The sequence below is a fragment of the Charadrius vociferus genome, unplaced genomic scaffold (genome assembly GCF_000708025.1).
Source record: "Charadrius vociferus isolate BGI_N301 unplaced genomic scaffold, ASM70802v2 scaffold190, whole genome shotgun sequence".
Lineage (NCBI taxonomy): Eukaryota > Metazoa > Chordata > Aves > Charadriiformes > Charadriidae > Charadrius > Charadrius vociferus.
The window spans coordinates 278,092-299,840 of record NW_009646608.1 but is presented as its reverse complement, the minus strand read 5'-3'; the positions used below and the strand labels follow the sequence as shown (position 1 = coordinate 299,840).

Genomic DNA, 21,749 nt, shown 5'->3' with positions numbered 1-21,749 from the left:
ACCAGCATTCCTTGCCCCTTTTGTGAGTGCCAAAACCACACACAACAGTCCAGCCAGACTCCTGTGTGGCTGGCATTAAAGGCGCTGGCCAAGAGGGGGCCAAAAAGAAAATGTGGAAGAAAAACATCCCTTGTTTCTGGAATTCTGATGATAATTTTCCATAATTTGGCTGATAATGGCTGGCAGTGTCGCTGTCACCCTGGACCAGCTGTCAAAGACACAAAGTGCTCATTCCCCCGGCGTCACCCTGTCCTACCAACGTTTGACAGAGGACAATGTCAAGTTGGCAGGAAAATCAAAAGCAGCTTTAAAATGTGTTCTGGCTTTGTCAAGTACAAACTAATATTTACCTGTGAGTCTGCTTCCCTCCTTGTTCCCCTCTCCTTGGCAAGCTCTAGATCTGCTTCTAGTTTAAGCTCAGCGTTTAAGCATTTACCCAGTGAGGTTCTCAGGACATGATTATTAAATATTCTTTTTAGTTTGGGGAGAGGGAAGGGGAAGATGACAACAGGAAAGGTACTTGAAATGTCTCTCTGTTACTTAAATGTGAGTTTTGATGCAGTTGATATTTTCAGCTGTTCATTATGGACACCTCATGGAAAACTTTTGAAAAACATCTCATTTGGGAACAGTTCTGTCTCCTGTGGTGGTTGAAGGGTGACTTGTTTTTGTGTTGTTTTTTTCTGGACTGTTCTTTAATCACTTCTTGCTTCAAGTTTTTATTACTACTGACATTTACATGAAAAGAAGGTATTTGTTTATGTTGATTTCGGCTGCTTGCTTTTTCCTGCTCCTTTTTATGTTATACCAGCTGGATTTCCACGCAAGCAATAGTAATGAAAAAACCTTTACAGGAAAGGTACTGTGCACGCACATGCTTGAGATCCTGTTTGGATGATAAGAATGACTTAGCGTGATAGTGATACGTGCTTTATAGAGCTGTTTGTTACTCATGCCGCTGTGCAGCTCTCCCACACATCCTGCATTAGTCAGAGGTAAGCATTGAAATTATACATCCTTGCTCCCAGCTGTATCGCCAGCGCGGAGCTGGTGCAGTTTAGGGCAGAGGAGAGTGACGGATAGAGGGAAAACATCTGTGCTTGTGCTACTGCTGCTTTCCTTCAAATAGATAGTGAGTGCTCCAGATCTTGATGGGAAAATGGTGCATTCTGATAGAGGGAGCAACAATATGTAAAAGTCTGATTTTTGGTGAGCAAGGGAGTTCCTCCTGCCTTGCAGCATGGGGAAAATACTCTTCCCCACACACACACCTTTTCTCAAAGTTTTTCAGTGCGGGCTGTTTTTTTTTAACATAATCAGTAATTTAGGAAAGCAGAATTGGGCTTCCATGAATAAGATAATTATCTTGGCCAGAGGGGATGGCTGAGGGAGTGACTTTCTCTTGCTGCATGGCATGTGTTCTGTGCTATTAGGCTGCAAGTGGTAGCCTCAAAAAGAACCTTTCAACTGATCTGTAGATTTACTAGAAGAAAGGAAGCTTTCAGGTAGGCCACATACACAGCTTCCTTTTTTGCTGGGGGGGGGGAAATTCAGCTGAAGCATTTTCCACCTCTCCAGTACAAATAACCCTCTTCTCTTATTGTGTAGAAACAGTCCCCCAAAATAAAACTAACAAACCTAAAGCCTTAACACCACCTCCTCTCTTCCCTCACCCTCCTCAGATGTGTTGTAAAACCTGATTATGAGACAGAGTAGTTTACAAAGTTGTTCCTCTAAATACACACGAACTCTTGCAGAGTCTTGAGTCTCTGATTTCAGTAGTAATTACAGACATAAGAGACTGTAAAATATTAACTTCTGTGGGCTTTTAATGAGGCGTTTCATCTTAAATCTGCAGCATTCCCCTAAGACGTCACACTCTTTTAGGTTTACTTTTTAAGCTGGATTTCTCCTGCGTTGCTGGTGACTCATAATTAAGGAAGTCAGAGTTGTAAAATTAACACAGCCTTCTTCCACTACCCTTTTCACCTCTCTCACACGGCACACACCTTCTGTTAACTCCTTGTGGAAACTTCAAGGCTTGTTTTGGTAGCGGAGGTAGTTCTTTGTCATCGGGACCAAGGAGGAAAGTCTGTGAGAATCTACTCTGTGATGAAATACGCAGTCTGCACATGGGAAATGATTCATACAGAACTGATTCATTAACAACTCGCAGGATGCCAGAGCGGGTCGGAGGCTGGGAAAGCTCGATTGGAAAAGAGAGGTGGTTAAGTGTTTGGGAGAACGGGAGAGGCTGAAGGCTAAGGAACCCAGACTAAAGTTTTTGAAAGCAAGCTGCATTTTGTTGAAAGTTGCTCAGCCTTAATGAAGAACAGGTCCCCATCACGGAGCCATCTGAGCACATGTGTAGCTCTGCTCTTGAATGGTGCCCGAAGGACGTCTCGGGAGCAGCCCATCTGCAGAGGGGCTCGGGTGGGGGAGGACGTTGGACGGAAGTGTGAGCGTTTGTGGGACCAGGACCCCTTGTTTGTGGTATGCTGCTAATTAGTACTGGTCATGCAAATAATTATGTATCTGAGTTGCTGTTAAACCAGCCTGAACAGCAATATATTGTAGAGCCTGTGGAATTAACGGAAGACTTAAGGGGCCTGTGTAATTCAAGGAAGGTATCGATCTATGTCGATACCTGAGTTGCTTTTGAAAATGGGAGATGGGCACTCTGGAAAATTTCACCCTGGATCTCGTTATCCGTGCGGGGGAGGTACAAACACAGATGTCAAATCTTGAAATAGCTGCTTTTCAAATTACAGGAAAAGCAGCAACATTTTCACTATATAATAAAGAAAATAACAGCAATGAACCTCGAGTAGCCTCAAACTATTCCAAACAAGATAATTGGAGGCTGTAGCACAGTGTATTTTTAGTTATATCTGCTATAAAGTAAACATGTTCTTTGCCCAAGACCACCAAAAATGTTTCCATAAGAAATGTTGGCTTTGTCCCAACTTGATAGAATGCACAAACATTTGTCTGAGAAGTCAGTTCCGACTCCTGGTATTTATATGAATTTCTGTTGAAGGCACTGGCAATTGTATATATTGCAAAGGAGAGTCCAGGGTCTTAAAACTGTCATTTTTCAATACTCGCTATGATAATCACTTTCGCTTTTGTTAGCAGACATATATATTTGGGGCCACAGTTCTTGGTGTGAGACTTCAATATAAACATTGTGCAGTACATTTAGTTTCTTTTCTCTTTCAGCCATTAAGACATATTTGTTTGGTTCTTTTGCTCATGTTTTATTTGGGCTATATCGACAGTTCATGCTAATTTGCAGTGAAACTATTTTTTCCCTACATGATCAAGAAGATGCATGTTGAAGCTAGATATTAAATGTAAATCAGTATAAGTACCATGGAAGCTAACAGAATAACTGAGTTTTACAGCAGCTTTTTGTTTTCTATTTTGATTGCTAGCAGGACCGTGTGCTCCAGTTTTTCAGTCTTTCTTGAAATATTTTTGTTTTGAATGCACTCTGTGTTATGGAAGATTATCTGGATCTCTTTGGCATTTCCATCCATCCATTTTCTCCTTATGAAACTCCTCTGAACACACAAATACACAGACCCATCAGTATGCCTGGAATCTCCTCGGAGAGAGGAAGTCGCTGGTTCAGTTGGATGAAAGTGTGTTGGGTTTTGGATTTCACGATTGAAGTTAAACAGGGGATTCTGGGAAGGAATGATGAGCTCATATGATAAATGACTTTTCAAAAAGGCACGCTCCTTCTGAGAGGCCGAGCTTCTTACTGCGTCTGTTTCCTCCACCCCCAGTCCTCTTAAGGCTCAAGCACAAATAAATTTAGATGAGTCTGACACAGATTTGGGCAAATAAACATTGCTGAAATAAATAAAATAGCTACTTAGAAAAACTGGATTTAAAATTTAGAGGAGTTATAAAAATCATACAAAAAGTCACGTTTGTTCCGCATAAGGTAACCGGGAAAGGGCTTGGATATGATACCTTCAGAAACGCTTCTGGCCTCAGATTCCACTTATATCCCTTATTCTCTACCAATTTTTATTCGTGGTAAATTAGTAGTAGTGAATTATCACATTCTTAGCAAAATAAAGCTTACACTGCCTCTTGCAGTAATAACCAGGATGGTTAGGGTTTTTTTTAACCTGGTTTTGTTGACAGCCGTGGGCTTCCCCAGGGTAGAATGGTACCGTTGGAGACACTTTAACTGCATGTTCCTGCTGCAGTTATTAGAAATGATCTGTCTTGGGTTTTGTGCCTTGTGGGGAGTTCATCGCTTTCCTTTGAAACGTCTGTAGTAGAGTGTACCTTTTCTGCGAACTGCTGTCTGTCTTGCAGGTCCAAGTGCAATTGGGCAAGTGTAGATGGCAGAAACGTTGAGATATTTATTAGGAAGTCAAAACTGGTTTCATGATTAAGCCTTAGTTAAGCACTAGGATATAGTATATCCTTTCTGGGGTAGGAGGGTGAAGGACATGTATGGTTGGGCCTCTGAAGTACCTATCTTCTGTGTTACTGGCTATCAGAAAAAGAAGAAGGTGAAAGAGATGTGGGGGCATATAATTACAAAATGGCTAAAAATAGAGGAAAGGGAGTTGAGTTTGATAGTCAGTAGCCAATAGCTTGTACCTGTGGCATAAGCAGAAATGGTGCAAACGACAGAGATCACTACAAAGTACAGAGGAAAAAATAGTTAGATTGTGATACTACATGACAAAACAAGATCTATCTGTAGCTTTAAAGAAATCTAATTTAAACTAAGCTGTTATTTGCATGCCAGCAGGGAGTAGAAGTGGACACAGCTTGGAGAAGAGAGCTGTGGCGTACAGGACAAGCAGAAGGCGGCTTTAGGGAAGCAACAATGGACAGACAGTTTATGGTAAACCAATAAAACGTACTTATGTCTGAATCTGAAATTAGACTCTGAAAAATATGGTCTCAAGGCACCTGCTAAAGAGCTTAGCATTACTGGAATCTTAATAAATGACTCATGCTGTCATAATCTGATCCTGACATCAACTCTTCGTGCTGTATTTCTTCAGCTTTCGAGTGGGGGAAGGGGAAGTCTGCAAAGCCTTAGTAAAGACCGAGAGATGTAAATAGGCAGCAAGAATCCCACACAAGATATATCGGTAATTTCTGTATTGTCAGCTACTTTTCAAACTCAGAACAAATGAGACTTGAGTAGAAGAATCACACAGCATCAGAAGAAGTGGGAATTGCTCTTTACCTTTAAAATCTTAACCTGATGCTGCAGGCGGTAGACTGTAGCGGTCTCTGTTCAAGACTTCATGGCCAGCAGATGCGTGGAGCTGTGCCACCCACTGGCTGTGATCCTGTTCTTACCTGTAAGTACACACGCAGCGGGCTGCCCAAAGGGTGTGATAACCTTTGCACGGGTTCTCATGCTTTGCCCATTGCTTCCTCTTCGTGCCTTTGCCTCAGTGCTTCTGGTCCCGTTAGCAACTCCCTGCAAAGGTCAGAAGCATCTGAAGTCAGCTACTGTCTACAAATGTAGAGGAGATGCGGTTTTTCTAAATTCAAAGGAGGGCTTTAGTGGGAAGAATAAGCAGTCCAAATGAGAGAGTTACGAGCACAAAATAGCTGTGATCTTTGATAGCACTGAGGGGATGATGATCTCCTTATTCCTGGTATTGGCTCCGACACAAACTTTTATTTTGCTTTGAGAGAATCATTTAACTTCATTACTTTAGGCACAGTAAAAACTTATACTCTCCATAGAGATGTGTTGCAAATTAGATGTTTGTTAATTCTTTTAATCTTTTATAAATTTAAGTGCTAAGTAGAAGTATTAATTATTAGTTTCCTCTATGGCAGTGATAATGTGCATTGCAAACCTCAGTTCGACGCAGTTACTTCTATTTCTAGAGCTTGAATGACAGTACTGTTAAAACTGCACCAGAAATTGGAAAATTTAGTGGTGCTGAGCAAATTGAGGGGAGAGAAATGGCAAGGGATCAGCTTTTGAATTACAAATGTGCTGCATAGGTCATTTTTTTTATTCAGTGTTGTTCATTTGGCCAGTATTCAAGGAAAGTTGAGATTTTATCCAGCTTTTCAGTGAGCCCTGTGGATATTGCAGTGCTCTGCATGCAAAAGCCAGATTCTGCTACAAGAATAAATGCTTACTTTCCCGGTGTAGACCAGATGCAGGGCCAGTAAGGAACTACTTAACATATTTTGTGCCTAAGAGAAAATCACAGCCTGTGGCCATAGTTCTTGGTGCATTTTAGAGCACACTGGTAACTATGGTTTTAAAAACCAGCTTCTGCTCGTGGTTTTTAATAAGACCCCCTTGGAAATGCATAACTTACAAACTTTTTCTTCCTGATTATTTTTCTATTTTCCTTACCCCTTTTTGCACATGCTGGTGTTACTGGATACTTGATCTTTCAGGCATTTTGCTCTCTTGGAAGATTAATGACGGGTATATAAATCTGATGGGCTTTGCGAACAGGAGTGTATATGTCTGAATGGTAAGGGGAGGGAATGGATCTCAGACGAGTAAATCTGAAGATTTCAAACCTTGACAAAAATACCTGTAATATCTTATTGCTTATATCACTTTGCTTAATTTGCACTACTGCATTCCACTGATTTCAACTTTACTTTTAAAGAAGGAGAATGGCTGCAAGGAAGAGTTTTATTATCCATCTAGAGCAAAGATAGCTGCAGAATGCTCAAAGGCGAAAATAAGAAATAACAAGTACGTGTTTTGAAGTGTGGGGTTTGTTCTTCTTTCCTGATTTGGGATCTTACAAATTAATCAGGTTAAAACAAAACCAAAACAAAACAAAAAAAACCAGCAACAACAAAACCCCCAAAAAACCCACACACCACCACCGCTACCACCAAAACCAACAAAAAACCCAACCCTAAAACAACAACAAAAAAACCAATCAGGCCTGGAAATCAAATTCCTGTTATGCAAGGTAATATTCTCCTATTTACTCCTCTGTGTTTTTCAGACACTTACAGAGAATTGTTTTAAAAAAAAAAAAAGTTTCAGTGTTTCTGTCATTCTTTATTCCTCCCTTCTCTGTTTTTGCTATTAAGAGTCACTATTGCTCTTTGTTCTTTGAGCAGCAGTATTCTGGCCAGTTGGGAGTAGCAGTTTCATGTGTTAAACTTTCCTAGTAAATGGTTTGTAACAACATACGACGATGGATCAATCCTAAAGGTGTTCAGCCTGAGGTGTTTTTTGGTTGTTTCTTATGGACACTGCAACGTTGTCCTGACCATGCCTTATGCTGTTGTGCAAGCAATTAAATTACCTGACTGCATTCCTGGAGTCTCGGTCTGTCTTTCCTCATTCCGTATTATTTTATCTCTAGTTATAACTGGCGTAGGTGCAGAGTAACCTCTCCACTGGATACCTCTTGATCATGTTTGAATGCACCATATTGTAACCCTCAACCCTTTGGCTAACTTCTCCTTCGGCATCGTTTACCAAGCACTGAGTCTTCTGAGCTGTATCCTGCATGCAAGTTATGGGTGCACAGCCATTATCTTTATTGCTAACACCCACAACGTGGGCTGGGACAAACATGCTGTGAGGCATTAGTCTCCCCTCCTGCCCCAGCACAGCCACCCAGCGGGTCTGCTGGCCACATAGTCGTCATCTAGGTGGGGATGTGCTGGTGTCTGCCGTTCTTCTCAACAGGCTGATCCTGACATTGCTGAGCTGCTGTCTTCCTCCTCTCTGCTTCTTCTTTGTCTTGTCATATCAGGACTTTGTTTTTCTGAATCATGCTTGAATTCATTTCTTTGTTACTGCTAACTGGTATCAGCTCAGCAATCTCGCTGTGTTCTGGCTTTGTTTTTTATCTTGCAGGCTCTCGTAGCCTACATGCTCTCACACTCACAGGCGGTTCTTCTCAACAGGCTGATCCTGACATCCTGTAGTGATAACTACAGCTCATCATATTTCCCTTAGTAAAAAGGCTTGTGGATCACAATATTTTCTTATTCTTATCCTACAAGTTCAGGATATGTGCTAGTTATGAAAGATGCACTAGAACACCCCCTGGCAGTGACAGTCTGCATCACCCGCTCAGACTAAACATCGACACTGTGAAAAGAAGAGCTCTTTACAGCCTTTGCTGTTTAATCCCACCATGCAGTATAGAGACACTTTGAAGACATAGTGTCCCACCAAAATAAATGGCGCTGCTTTTGGAGAGACCCATCCAGTACTGAAATTTTGGCCAAAGAAGTTTTGGTATTTTTAGAAGAAATCCTGTTAGGTAGTATGGAATAATAAATGTGCTGACTCAATTGTACAGGGAGATCTGCTCAGCACATGCTGGTTAAAAGAAAGTTAGGAGGGAGGAACAATTCAGTAGCCCAATAGAAATGTTGGTGCTTAGATTCTGCTAATTTTAATGAAGCCTGGATGTGCTGAGCTCTCTGGTGGTTTTGGAATACTTCAGCCTTCAAGATCAGACTGCCCTTCAGAACAGGACTAAAAGGGTAGAAGTTGTCCTCTATGGAGTTTATTATCCAATTACTCTGCACGTGGATGTGAAACAGAGACACCTGCTTGGGTCATTCCTGAGGGCCATGGACTCCAGTCAAATGCCTCCTTGGCTGTGGTGCATGCTAGCAAAAGTATATACTAAATCATCTCGCACCAGAATTTGGCTTTCATCAGGTTCCTCCAAGAACTGTTACAGCCTGCTAACCCATGAAAAAGTGGATAGTCTTCTGCCAAGTTAGAGACCTGAGCCAGCTTGTGGTATGATACTGAGGGGGCAGGAGCCAACGAAGGAGGGAAGGAGATGAGATAGGGCAGGACTGTGGGAATGGGAATGGGTTAGACAGGAGGAAGACCATCTCACCAGGGCGGTGCTAGGCCCATAGCTTGGCACAGCTGCCCTTAAGACGGCAGCCTACATCATTTGTAAGTGAGATGACTGGCTACTCAAGGCAGTTCTTGTGCTTGATCAAGCGTTTGCATCTACGAATGGGCATTCAATTAGCTAATAAAGATGTTGCAATTCACTGTAGTAATTGACCTTGTGTATCTACACAGAAAGCTGCCTTTAGTAGAGCACAGTGTTTGCTCATCTAATCTTGTGTCCCATCTCAGCCATGCCAGTTATTTGTTGATTTGGAGAAAATATTCCTTGAGGGTTGAGGCAGGACAGCAGAAAGAAATAAAGCTGCCCTGTTACTTACCCATGTTTTTCCCAAGAACACGCAGATGATGTTGTTTTGTCCCAAGTCCCGTAACAGAGAGCCTGAGGAGAGATTTCACAATCATAAAAATGTAATTAGCCCCAAGAGCTTTGGGGAAATATAATTTCTTTTACCTTATCTTCTTACTGGGGGGGAAAGGGGGAGGCTATTACATTTGAAAATAAAACATATGGCTCTGTCATTTTGAAAAGTGCTTTTAGATAAGACCGTAGAGAAGTCCATCTCTTCTGCCTTGTAGACAGCATTTGTGCCATGAGCCCTGGGAGATAGCAAGCACAACGTGTTTTCTGCAGAGTCTCTGCTAACAAAAATCAGTATCTTTGATATTAGTGGTTGAGCTATGTTATGCTTTTAGGCCGTTTTTGTCTTAGATAACCACTGAAGCTGTGCAGGATTTGGGGACTGCTCAAACAACAGTGACTTGATGTCTGTCTCCACTGTCTCCTGTGAGAACTTTGTCGGCAGAAGGGCTCCGTTACCCTGGGTGGCAAGGGCCACTGCATCCAGAGAGTGAGTCAGGCATGTAGGTGTACTGGCTCATCTTTTGTAAAGACTTCATAGCTTTTACCAAGAACCCTGGGGTGATGGGAAGAAGTGCACTTTACCCTCCAGCTGACTGGGAAGTTTGTTGTAGGTATAAAGAGTTTCTTCTGTCCTGGGAAACGTAGGGAGAGAACCATCCTTGCGAGTAAGCCCAAAATCATACGCACTTTGTATTAGTCCCCAACTCTCAGCTGCTAACCTCAACCCAAGTGTCTGTGCTGCTGTGATGTCTGTCTGTAATGTGCTGCTGATGGGGACTGGGAACAGTAAGAACACTTGCCACAGTTGTGTCTCCTGTGGGATATTTGGAATAATCTCTCTGAGGCTTCTTTTTTCTCCTTTATCCTCGCTTGTTTCAACCTAGTCGCTTTTTGTTAAGTTTAGTGAATATTTTTACACTTTCAATATGTATTTTTAAAAATTTTCCACACTGAGAAGTTTAGGGGTCACGTAAGTTGAGCCTTGGCCCCGTTGAAATCAATAGCAAGATTCCCACCTTCCACAGAAGATCAGTTCTAGACACTGGTGCCCACCTTGTCAGTCTTCCATCTGGGAAGACTGATTCCTGCTTTCCTGTCCTCGGAAGGAGCTTGGCATAAGAACACACTTGGAGAACATGACAGATACTCAGCTGGTTGGTCACCCTGTCACAGAGCAGCCTGAAGAGTGAAGTCTGAAGAGAACTCGTGACCCATAAATAACAGGCACGATATGAAGAAATACATACCATAAATATGTACTATAAATAATAATTGTGGGCGTTGTGCATTTTTCAGGGCTGTAATAAACTTGCAGGTTTTGAATGTTTTGTAACCTGTACCAGCAAGTCCCCCCGTGATGGCATAGACTCCTTGTGTACTTTATACATCACAGTTATGTGAAATGTTTTCCTGCTCCCCTAAATCAAGTGCTTGTCCGTAACAGCTTGAATTGATTGCGTTTTGCCTCCCTCGTTGTAGCAGTGTTTACAAGAGGGGTGCGTGTTACCAAGCTCTGCCGGAGAAGCTTTTGGGAAAACTCTCTTAGGGCAGCCAAGACTAGCGCAGCCGCTGTTTGAATAATTGTTTGTGGGGTTTGGTTTGGTTTGGGTTTGGTTTTCTTTTCTAGATTGGCTGCCAACACAAAGAACCCAGGGAAATATCTGAGTAAAATTTCAATTTTTTTTTTTTATTTGACAAATTAAAAAATAGAAATATTTCATTTCACCAAACTCCTGAAGTGTTTCATTTCAGTCATTAAGAAAAGCAAGGGAAATGAAGGGTTAGACTTCAAAGAGAGTGCCTGGGGGCGGTTCCCGTTTGGTGACTTGGGGAGCGGAGCCCTCATTCAGGATGGAGGAGACCATGCTCCGACTCCTTCCTCTGCTGGAGAGGATTTGACACGTTTGTCTTGTTTCCAGGGAAGGTTTGCTAGGAACAGGCTCTTCTGCGGTGAGGGTGGGATTAAGTGAAAAATGAGTTGGAGGAGGCACAGGCTGGGTGTAAAATCAAAAGTAAGCAATGCTGGAAAAACCTGTTTTTTGCTTTCAAGCTTCAATTTGGAAAATGAAACTGGAAGCCTTGCGCGTTTGTAATGTTTGTGAACACTGTTTAAAGAAGAGGTATCTAAGTTAGTTTTTGGATGATGTCTCAATGGGAATTCGTGTCTCTCTGAATTTTATAAGTCCAGTTTTATTAGCACATTTTTTAAGATGTAATCCCTTTACATGCACAGCATAAATTGTTGAGCTGTGCAAACGCCTGTTCGTTTGCACATAAATGCTGCAGAAATACCACTAAACTCATGTATTCTTACTTGCTTTCGCTCTTCTCTCTGCCTCCAAATTAACCTCTTTTCAGAAAATGAATAAATTCAGAGCAGGGCTGTTATATAAAACAAACATTTTACAGTTTTCGGAGGTAACTTCTTGGCCTGCAGACTGGGACCAGAATATACCTCCTTGCAGCGCTGTTTCAGTGGGCTTTGGTGACCAGCACCTTTTGGGATTGTGTCAGGATGCTGCATTCGCTGGGCAGCCTACGCTTTGAGCCTCCTGCGGAAGTCTGCAGTCTTCACATTGGGTTCCCCTGCGTAGCGTTTGTTGGGATGTGGTCAGTACCACATGTGTATTAATGCCAGTCTCAATTGCTATCACCTTTATGTTCCAACTGCAGATCATTAGATGGCCGGCTGCAGGTATCTCACCGGAAGGGTCTTCCCCATGTGATCTACTGCCGGCTGTGGCGGTGGCCGGACCTTCATAGCCACCATGAGCTGCGTGCCATGGAGATGTGCGAGTACGCCTTTAACATGAAGAAGGATGAAGTCTGTGTGAACCCTTATCATTACCAAAGAGTGGAAACCCCAGGTACTGCTGGCCCTGTGTGTGCGTGGCTCAGCTCCTCGGTAGGGAAGGCTAGGGATTTGTAAGTGCATTTCGAAATTGAATAAAGCAGCAGGCGTAGGGTTTTAAAACCAAAGTGTATCTATTATTGATGGTAATCTCTTACTGTATGTAGTAGAATAATTTATGAATCTGCACTCAAGGGGAACTATCATTTTAAATGGATAAAATCCAAGTGGAGCAGGTTGCGTTGTTGCCAGGTTCCTAATGTGGCGTTGTATGCATGTAAACAACTCACACATGTAGTACATACCAGTATGAACTACGGCAGTGTTCTGTGCATCCCTAATTGTTGGTATTAAATTAAGGATAAACTTACTGTTAAGTTGAAGTGGATCTAAGAATAGCTCTCAACGCAAGTGAACTTCCTGTTCTGAAGTCTGCTCCTGCCTCTGAAAGAGACTTTCATCTGGAACTGCAGATCATTCTGCTCCATGTCAGTACAAATCTGCAGAACCAGTCTGGATGTTTATGCTAATCCTACCTCACTGTTTCATTTTACGTGAAATTTATTCCTTTTGAATTACGTGATATAACTTCTCTTAAATCGGTTTTCAAGAAGACTTGTTTCTTTGCCTTAGAAGGGGCAGACAGACTAGGTGTGTTCAGATAGACACGTATCCCGTCCCCAGCTGAGATATGTTAAGAATAGCATCTTTAACTGCTGCTATTTCAGAAGCAAGTATCAAATTGTGTCCCTTAATTAGCGACTTTGGTGTTGCATGTATTTAAGGGTGTTACTCCAAACTGGTTTCTCTTCATTTCCTAGGGTTTCAGTCATTTTATTTTAAAGCTGTTAACGTTGCTGGTCTATTTTTTTTTCCTTTCCATTTATGCAGTGTTACCTCCAGTGCTGGTGCCTCGGCACACAGAGATCCCAGCTGAGTTCCCACCGTTAGATGATTATAGTCATTCTATTCCAGAGAACACTAACTTCCCAGCAGGTATCGAGCCACAGAGCAACTACATTCCAGGTACCGTATATCTTCCATACAGCAAGCGGAGGGAAAAGGGTCATATTGCACAGTTAATTGTGTCTATGTATGCCAAACTGGATGACTGGAAAGTCTTTCTTTCCATCATTACTGTGAAGTTAAGGAGTGGGAACCTGTGCAAAAATAGATGAAAGCTGTAAATGTAGACACACAACAGTGCTGTTTATAGTTTTGTTTTGTTTTGTTTTCTTTAAACTCACCTCTTCCCTTCAGTAGTACGTACTCAGTTTATTGTGGAATCTAAAGCTGAATGTTCCATTAACAAGTTTAGATTTGAATGAAATTCAGCCATTTGAATTTGAGTAAAAGTCTCTAAATTTCTGATGGAATTGAGCTTTTCTATTTATGTATCTCTTTTACAAGCAATTTACACCTTATTTGCATGGACAAGCTCTGCAGCTGCACACCAGGAAAGGAAAAATATGTGGACAGAAAACTGTCTACATGGCTTAAAGTTTTATGGGACTGAAAATCCGGATTTTTGTGTTTCCCCCTCCTCTGTTATTCACAAATATGCTATGCCTATCATCCTGGTTGTGTCAGTTCCTCTTCTCAGCAGTCTGAGGAAGGAGAGTAATAACAAAGAAATTTAGCTCCTAGTGAATAATAAAGTAAATGTTTTTGGTGTCTAAAATCCAGACTTTGCATCCAGTTGCAATGACAGTATGATCATTTTATGCTTCTAGAGACGCCTCCTCCAGGCTATTTGAGCGAGGATGGAGAAACTAGCGACCACCAGATGAACCCCAGCATGGATGCAGGTCAGTCACTTTTTGCCATTTGCTGCAGCTTTCTAGGTCATACTAGAGACTTTTTTAAAGTTTTAGTTTGGGGCACTGAAGATCAGATGGTGGCTTGAGGTATTTATTCCTTGTAGGAGTGCAAATGTAGCCTGACATCTCATAAAGCACAGGGCTATATGTTTTAGAGGTGCTGGTGAAAGGTACAACATGTTCCTGTTCTTCCCAACATCCATCATTAGATACTTCTAAGCAGGAGCCTTAAAAACAAAGGAGAAACAGTGGAGACACATCTAAGGATGACAGTTTGTGTTGTATTTGCATCCATGCATCTCTATGCACGTGAAAATTTTGCGCGTAGCTGGCACTTTTCTACAGAGGCTTTTTTCTGATCGATTCATTGTTTACATACTGAAATGTCCAGTTTAACTATATTTGAAATGATCACTTGGAGATTTGTTTTTAAATGGGTTTAGTGGATACATCCCAAAGAAAGTTGAAAGTCTGGGTTCTCTCTCATTGCCAAGAAAACAAGTAATCAGGTTTAGAACGAGTAGCCTTAGTGTTCATGCTAACCTGTATCAACACTTTAAAATGAAACATGCAGGTCTCATCTTTCTCAGAGTAACTTGGCAGACTTTCTGGGAGTGTAAGGCATCTTGTTGAACTGAGTGGTGTCACTGCTTGTGAGTAAGAACCTCTGAACCAGAGTCCAAATTCGTAAACTTTTGCTTGAAAAGCAAAAACACATCCTTGGTTAGAAGTGCTGAGGCTTTACAAGAGGGATATGCAAATACACGACACTTACATAAAGATAGACATGCAGAACCTAATTGATGCAAATGCTGCACACAAATATCTTGGTTTCTGTGCATATCTTCAGCCATAGAGCTTACGTGGGATTCTAAAAGAGGGATGACTGATTTGCAGTCTTTCACCACAGTTATACAGATGGAGGAAGGCAGTGTGGGTTTGTTTGTCTACATCAAACATAAGCCCATTGACACAAACCATTTTAGTGCATACAATTACTGGTAATGTGGTTGACATGTGGAATGTATGTATGGCTTTTTGGAAAGTGGACTGGAATAGGATTCGCCTGGAAGACGCTATAAATACGCAATTTATGTTCAAGTGCTATATCCCTTCCTTCAGATGTCGTGGAGTTCCTTCTTTACAGAAGAAAACAAGTTTTAAAGAAACAAGCCAAACTCAGCGTGAGAGGAAAAGTAAAATGGGCTGTACCACCTGTCTGCATCCATGTGGCTTCCAGAGTCTGTGGAAATTGCCCTGGACGTTCAAGTGCAAATATTTCAAATACATGCACAGAATTTGTGGACCAAATTGAAATGATTGGGGATAAAATACTGACAGTTGTTTGGTCAGATCTGTGTAGCTTGATCCAATACTCCATTGTCCCAAAAGCAGTGAGATTTGTTGATACCAAGTGGTATGTTTTTGACTGTTCTAAGTATGTTTTGTGCCTAGCAATGTAAAATCAAGCTCTTAAATGCCCAGTTAATTGGGTTTGACTGTGGCTGTCATGATGGTACCTGGAGTTTTGATAACTGCAAGGGAAAGTAAACCAGACAACTGCACGCTCAGTTTTGAAAACTAATGAGTTAAGCTTAAGTGAATGCATTACGAAGATGCTTAGCAGTATTGCAGATGTAGCAAGTTGGTATCGTAAGTAATAGCATTTGGAAGCTCATGTAAAGAGCAGTCAACATCAGAGAAGTTGCTGCTGTCACAAAATGAGACTTAACGTGAGGAGTGGGTTATCCCTCCAACAAGCCTGGGCAGCTCTGAAGATTTTGTGCAAGTGTTTTTCCTTGTGCAGATGCTGTACTAATAATTTTAATGTCTTGATTTTCAGGTTCTCCAAACTTATCGCCAAACCCTATGTCTCCAGCACACAATAATCTGGGTAAGCATGTAATCTTGAGAACTGTGTGTAATTACAGTCAAGACAGTGACATTTTAATGATGATGTTATTTCTTGAGGTTGTGTGCTTTTGATGAGGTTGTCATCACTGTTGATGTTCCTTTCCGCTAATCCTCTTTACTGTGATAACAGTGGTTCATAGAAACTTTATATGAAATTAAGAAATCTGAACTTACATCAGAGAGTTAAATAAAAAAATGAGAAATGTTGGCAGACAAATACCAGAAAAAAAAGAGTGAGGGACAGCAGCAAAAATACACTTTCTCAATTACATGAGTTTGCAAGGAATATGTCCCGTCTGTTTTGCTGGTGGTTTTGAGTTCTTGTATTTTTTAAAGGAAGTAGCTTGAGGTTAAATTTTGTCTCCTGGAAAATTACTTTATAAATTTGTAGTGCTTACTGGTCTCTTTTACAATGTACCAGAGTGTCTTGCAATTTTTTTATATTTATTAACTTGGTATTACATTCATTTCTGGGCAAATGCTGCTATCCACATACTGTGGGCAGGGGGCTGAGGTTCAGAGCAGCAGATTTGCCTGCACTGCTTCATCAGCTCAGGCGATCATCTGCTTGATTGAAGGGCAGCAAGTGCATTACTCCCCCACATAAACCCAGCTCAGGAGCAAATCCACGTCCCCAGCAGAGCAAGAGTGCGGTTACACAGCACAGATAGGCATGGTCTTGAGGGTGGCAGTGGCTGGGGACTCTGGGATGGTGTCAGACCACAGGGTAAGTCCACCTGAGGGGCATCCCTAGACCGTGTAAGGATGAAGCTGCCCAGAGCCCTCATGTCCCAATGCCCTAAACCACTGGAACATCTGATGGCCCAGGTGTGTGGGTTGTTGTAGTATGAAATTGAGCATGGTCGGAGCACAGCAAAGTGGAGAAGGCTGGTTGGTTGGTTGGTGCTCCATCCTGGGCACCAGGGACATAATCCAGTCCTAGTAGGCCACTGCTGTCACTGATTCACTCCATAACCTGTAGACAGTAAATAAGAAGAACGCTGAAGAAGAAAGAATAGCAGTTGAACAGGGCCTTTACCTTTGTGATACTATTAGAGGTTTCGTAGCTATCTCTGAACCTCTGTTATCTTCTCAAATGGCTCTGCCTTTTATTTTCGTACCTACAGACATAAAAGGTCTGATCTTCATCAGTTTGAGCTCTTACCGTATTTGAAATTGCTCTCAGTGGTCTGTCATAAAAAGCACTCATAGCTCTGGCTAGCTGCAGGATCAGTTCTCTAAATGTTCATTAAGCCAGCAGACAGAGGCCACTTGAGATTACTCTTGAATAACCACAGCCATAAAGTTTACATATGCTTTTAATCCTGGCACAGGGTACTTTGACACTGCTCCAAAATTTGTCAGTCATTGGCTGACTTGTGGATATCTTGGGGCTGTCGAAGGGGGGATTTCTTGTCTCTTCTATTTTTTTGCTGCCTTTTTTTTTCTTTTTTAAAGCATGGAATATATTGCCACAGTGCCACTAAACTTTTATTTGCTTTAACTGTTAAAGCCTAAGAAGAGAATACGTGGCTGACTTATTTTTCTTTCTTTCTTTGTTTTTTTTTTATTTGAATCCGTTATGCTCCAGTGTGCTGCCTCGGAGTTGATGAGAATTTCTAGCATTTTTTTTCAACCTAAAAATAAAAAGCCAATTAGATGTAACAAAACCAACCTGGCAAGTTGACTGTGGCGTCTGCCTTACATAAGGAAGAAAAGAGTTTCTAGGAAAGAGGCCCCAATGCATATCCTCTCTAACACAGATGCTGGTTATTAACAGATGCTGCTTAGTTGATGGGCCTGTCAGATGCCTAATGTACTGTCTGGTGACAAAAACTAAGTAGGAGCAGGTGAAGCTGCTTAACTGCAAGGAATCTCTTTGTAGTCCAAGGAGCAGACATCAGAAAAGCATTTTAACTTACCAGCATTAAAAGATGCCATTAAGTTTTGCAAACCAAATATTTATTGCTCTTAGGCAAGAGCTTCCACAAATTAAGAACTTCTTGTCTCTTAGAAATTTTATTGTAAATTTTTGCATGTGCGGAAGCTGCAAAATAATAAATGAAATGGCACGTAGCTCGGCAACTCTTAAAACGGTCAAGTGACAAAATTGTCATAATCTGTGCCGTGTAGATGGCATGCGTAAAGTAAGGAGCTGCTTATAGCAGTGTAGGTGAAGACACCAGCAGCCCATTAGACCTTCAGCCTGGTGGCGTCTGCAGCCCAGCGAGGGGTTGCACAGGCTGACAGCAAAACTCTTTCTCAATTTTGCAGCTTTTCTCTCCAGTTAAAAATTAGTTGGTGGCTGCTGACCTGCAGTGCTCCTGCTTTTGCTGTGCTTTATAATTCTGTGGATAAGCAGAACACTCCAGCGTATAGGGCTGTACTTCAATCTGCGGAAGTTTAATCAGACTTTCTCTGTATGTTTTTTAAGAAAATAAAATAGACATTTAAAAAACACAACAGTGTGCAATGAGGCAAACTATCAGACAGCGCTCAGCAGCACAATGTGGTGGGGTTTCACAGTTTTGCCATCAGGAAAATAATGCCACAGTATTGATGTCCGTTTATTTGACCAGAACTACCTAAAACTTTTAAGACGGTTTACTTTGTGTAAGCTGAACTTTGGACTTAAATCCCATGGCTGTATTCCAGAGAATTGCAAAGGCAATAAACTAGCGTGAGGCAAACCAAGTAGGACAATAGAAGCAAGGTTTGTTTGAGGTGCAATGTATGTATTTCAGCAGAAAGCTGTAAGAGTGTAGTTTGGGACTGACGGAATTTAAGGAGTCTCATCTTTCCGTTCACAGGCACAAAAGTGTTGCAATGTAACATATTGGGATTTTTTTTTTTCTCCTTTCAGCTTGTGTGTTTGATTTGGTGGCGTTCTAGTTTTGGTCCAAAGTTTCAGTTGTCAAATTTTCGGTTGTCAAACATAAGCTTTATATGGAAGTTATAGATATCCAATGATCTCTTCTGTATGACTGAAATATGAACGGGAGAAAATACAGAAAAAAAACAACCAAAATGAAAGGAGAGCTGCCAGCATTATGTGGACATTCGGAATGAAGTCAGGGAGTTTACGCTGGCCGAGGGCCAGCCCTGAGGTTGCATGTGTATTGTTGGTTTGGAGTGAGGCAGTCCCTTGGTGTACAGGAAATCCATTGTCAGTGTTTGCTCCACAAAAGACTTGACGCAAAAGCTGTAAGTGAAATGAGCACATAGCCTGTGGTCAAGCCCATCAGTAACGTCAGCCTCTGTTGCTCTCTGGGTTGAAACGCTATTTCCCAAATCAGTGAAAAGACGGCCCTTCTCAAAGTACAGAGGGGAAGGGGTGTGCACACCTCTTTGTCTTTACATTTTTGAGGAGAGAGTTAAGAGTTAATGTGGCTGCAACTAATACAGTTGGATAACATATATCAGTAACCTCTGATATACATTGTGTATCAAAGGCATTAACTGAAACGAGGATAACAGCCGCTCTTATGCTTAGAGCACACGTTGTAGAGTGTGCAAAGCAGCTGGCAGATTTTATTTTCCTCTGCAGCTGAACAGATAGTACTTTCATCTTGTACGGAAGATGCAATATGGGTAGCATCCCAATACTCCGTGGACACTTGTGAAAGCAAAGCTGTAGGGAGTCACAGTTGGACTTGTATGGAGATGATTCAGGCAGGATTTGCTTGGGTTTAATGCATCGTGTTTGAGTTGATTGTGTACCCCCTCAGGACTCTTTGGCTTTAGCAGAGCTACATTCTCTTACTTTTCCCCAAACAGTAAATCCATACATTGAAAATTAATATTCGGGACAGCTCTAACACAAGAGGTAACTTGCCCATCCCATGACAGCTTAAGCTGAAGCCTAAGACCACAAATCACAGGAGAAAGCAGCATAGTTAAAAGCTTGGTTGCATTTTTTAGAGACAAGTTTTTCTTCAAAATAGCAGTTGTTGGTTTTTATCTTTCCTCAAGTTGCAAATAAGCTGAAAATAAAATTTCCATATAGCCTTCAGTGGGGAATCCACAGTTCCCTTGAGCCACAACCAAGCGGAGGTGGTTTCTGAAGGAAAGGACCATGAAACCATAGAGAGCAATACAAGCTTCAGTGTTTTTATAACTTGAATAGTACCAACCTGAGGACATTACATAAAAGTTGATTTGATTTTTCTGGAGCTGAGCTGCCTTTCAATTAGAAAGGCACTTGCTGTGGAATAAGAGCACAGTCATGTGGAACACAGTCTGTTTTCTTAAGTGGGTGGACACACCTTAAGGCACTCTGATTAGTGCTGGTATTTGCTGTACCTCTATCCAAATCGTACTGGAGTCACATGAAGCCCAGAGCCAGTTGCGATGTGGACAGATCGCTGCTGCAGGCCACAACTGCTAACTGATGAAAAGGGGGTGGTATTGGAGAAATATGCCTGATGTGGCAGTTTCCAGTGGGACCACCAAATATATCACACAAGAAAAAAAGGCAGAGACAGTAAACTTGTGTGACTCCTGGATGCGTTCAGTGTCACCTATGCATATCATGAGAGGGGCTTCCCTTAAGCTACAGAATTGTTTAAAATGTGACGAAACGGCAGGTATGCTTACCAGAGCTCTTAAATCGATGTAGCGACCCCCGTTCTAGTGAGCTACCTTCTATTCGCGTTTGCTTTGAGCATTGTGTCCTTTTCCGTAAGAGGAAGATACGCTTTTTCTTTTGCGAGTGTAATGTATGGAGGAGAGCACGAACATCGGGCTTTGCTTGTGATAGAGCATTTTTCTTTTGAATGATATAATTAAGGAAAGACAGAGACACTGAAAGAAATGGGGAATGGGTATAAGCTCCAAAATTCGTGGACTTTGAAGATTTGCTAAGGATTACAGAGTTCTCCAGATGTACTTTTATTAATTTCCTTATTTGCTGTCAGCAAAGCTTGTAACAAAGCAGAAACCAAAGGGTTTTTCTGATTATTAGCTACTTTGGGAACTCGTACACCACAGTAATGGAGAGGAAACCAGCATGTCTTTTGGCTGAAACCAGCATGTCTTTTGGCTGAAGCCAGGCTGCTTCAACCTGTTTGTAAAGGTTAGAGAATAACAGCAGGTACCAGATGAGAAATGAGTCTCAAACCTCTGCAGAGACACTCTCTTCAGCGTGAGAGGAGGCTGGGATGGTAAAAGCCTGCCTTTGATTTTTTTTGGAGCTGATCTCTTAAGCCCCAGATTTGCCTAAGCCTTGCGGGAGCAACAGATGGGAAAGCCTATGGAAAAAGCTGGTTTTTGCTGCTTGATGTTAACTCTTCGGCCAGATGGGAAGCTGTTCTGGTCTGCTTTTAAGCATGGTTTGAATGGGGATGAAGTGATAAATTGGGGGGAGGACTGGAGGGAATTCTTCTCTTCCTTTTATTCCTTGCATTGAATGTGGGGAATGGAGCACTTATCAATTAGCTTAGTCTGCTTTCCACTTCCTCTGCTCAGCAGATTCTTGGCTTGCAGCAGGACTGGGCACCATCTAGTGCACTTTTTCCAAGAATATTTGACTTGAGCCTTCCTCTACTGAAATCTCTTTGGCTTCAGTGGGAGCAGTTAAATCACTCGGTGCTGGTTGAATGTCCCACCTTTCATGCATATGAAGTATTGTCTTCCTGAGCCTGCCTCGGCCTCAGTCTGCTCATGAACTTCAGTCCTGTCACTTCGGTCCACGGGCTGAGTCAAGCCATAACCCCAGTAAAAGAGATGTGCCATCATCTATTGGGGAAAATGAATTTTCTTTTGAAAATTTGAGATGAAGTGCACTGGAAGAACATGTCTAATTTTTAAATCACTTTGATGCCGGTATTATGTACAATTTGGTGCATATTGCAGACAACTCTCCTGGTTTCATCAGTGCTAGAGAGATCGTAACGGAGTCAGTAAGAATGAAAGTTGGAC

At 41.8% G+C, this 21,749-nt stretch overlaps 1 protein-coding gene across 3 annotated transcripts in view; it reads left to right on the top strand.

Annotated features, from left to right (window-relative positions):
- Nucleotides 1–21,749, top strand: part of SMAD3 (SMAD family member 3) — a 73,427-nt gene that overhangs the window by 43,208 nt on the left and 8,470 nt on the right. Inside the window, exons 2-8 of one of the 3 annotated variants that reach the window (XM_009886784.1) lie at nucleotides 6,729–6,752; nucleotides 8,040–8,053; nucleotides 11,711–11,730; nucleotides 11,884–12,112; nucleotides 12,988–13,122; nucleotides 13,830–13,904; nucleotides 15,760–15,810. In XM_009886784.1, coding sequence (XP_009885086.1) covers nucleotides 6,729–6,752; nucleotides 8,040–8,053; nucleotides 11,711–11,730; nucleotides 11,884–12,112; nucleotides 12,988–13,122; nucleotides 13,830–13,904; nucleotides 15,760–15,810 — 548 coding nt within the window. Of the gene's footprint in view, nucleotides 1–6,728; nucleotides 6,753–8,039; nucleotides 8,054–11,710; nucleotides 11,731–11,883; nucleotides 12,113–12,987; nucleotides 13,128–13,829; nucleotides 13,905–15,759; nucleotides 15,811–21,749 lie in introns of all 3 variants that reach the window. The other 2 variants (XM_009886800.1, XM_009886792.1) reach the window with 2 other exon arrangements.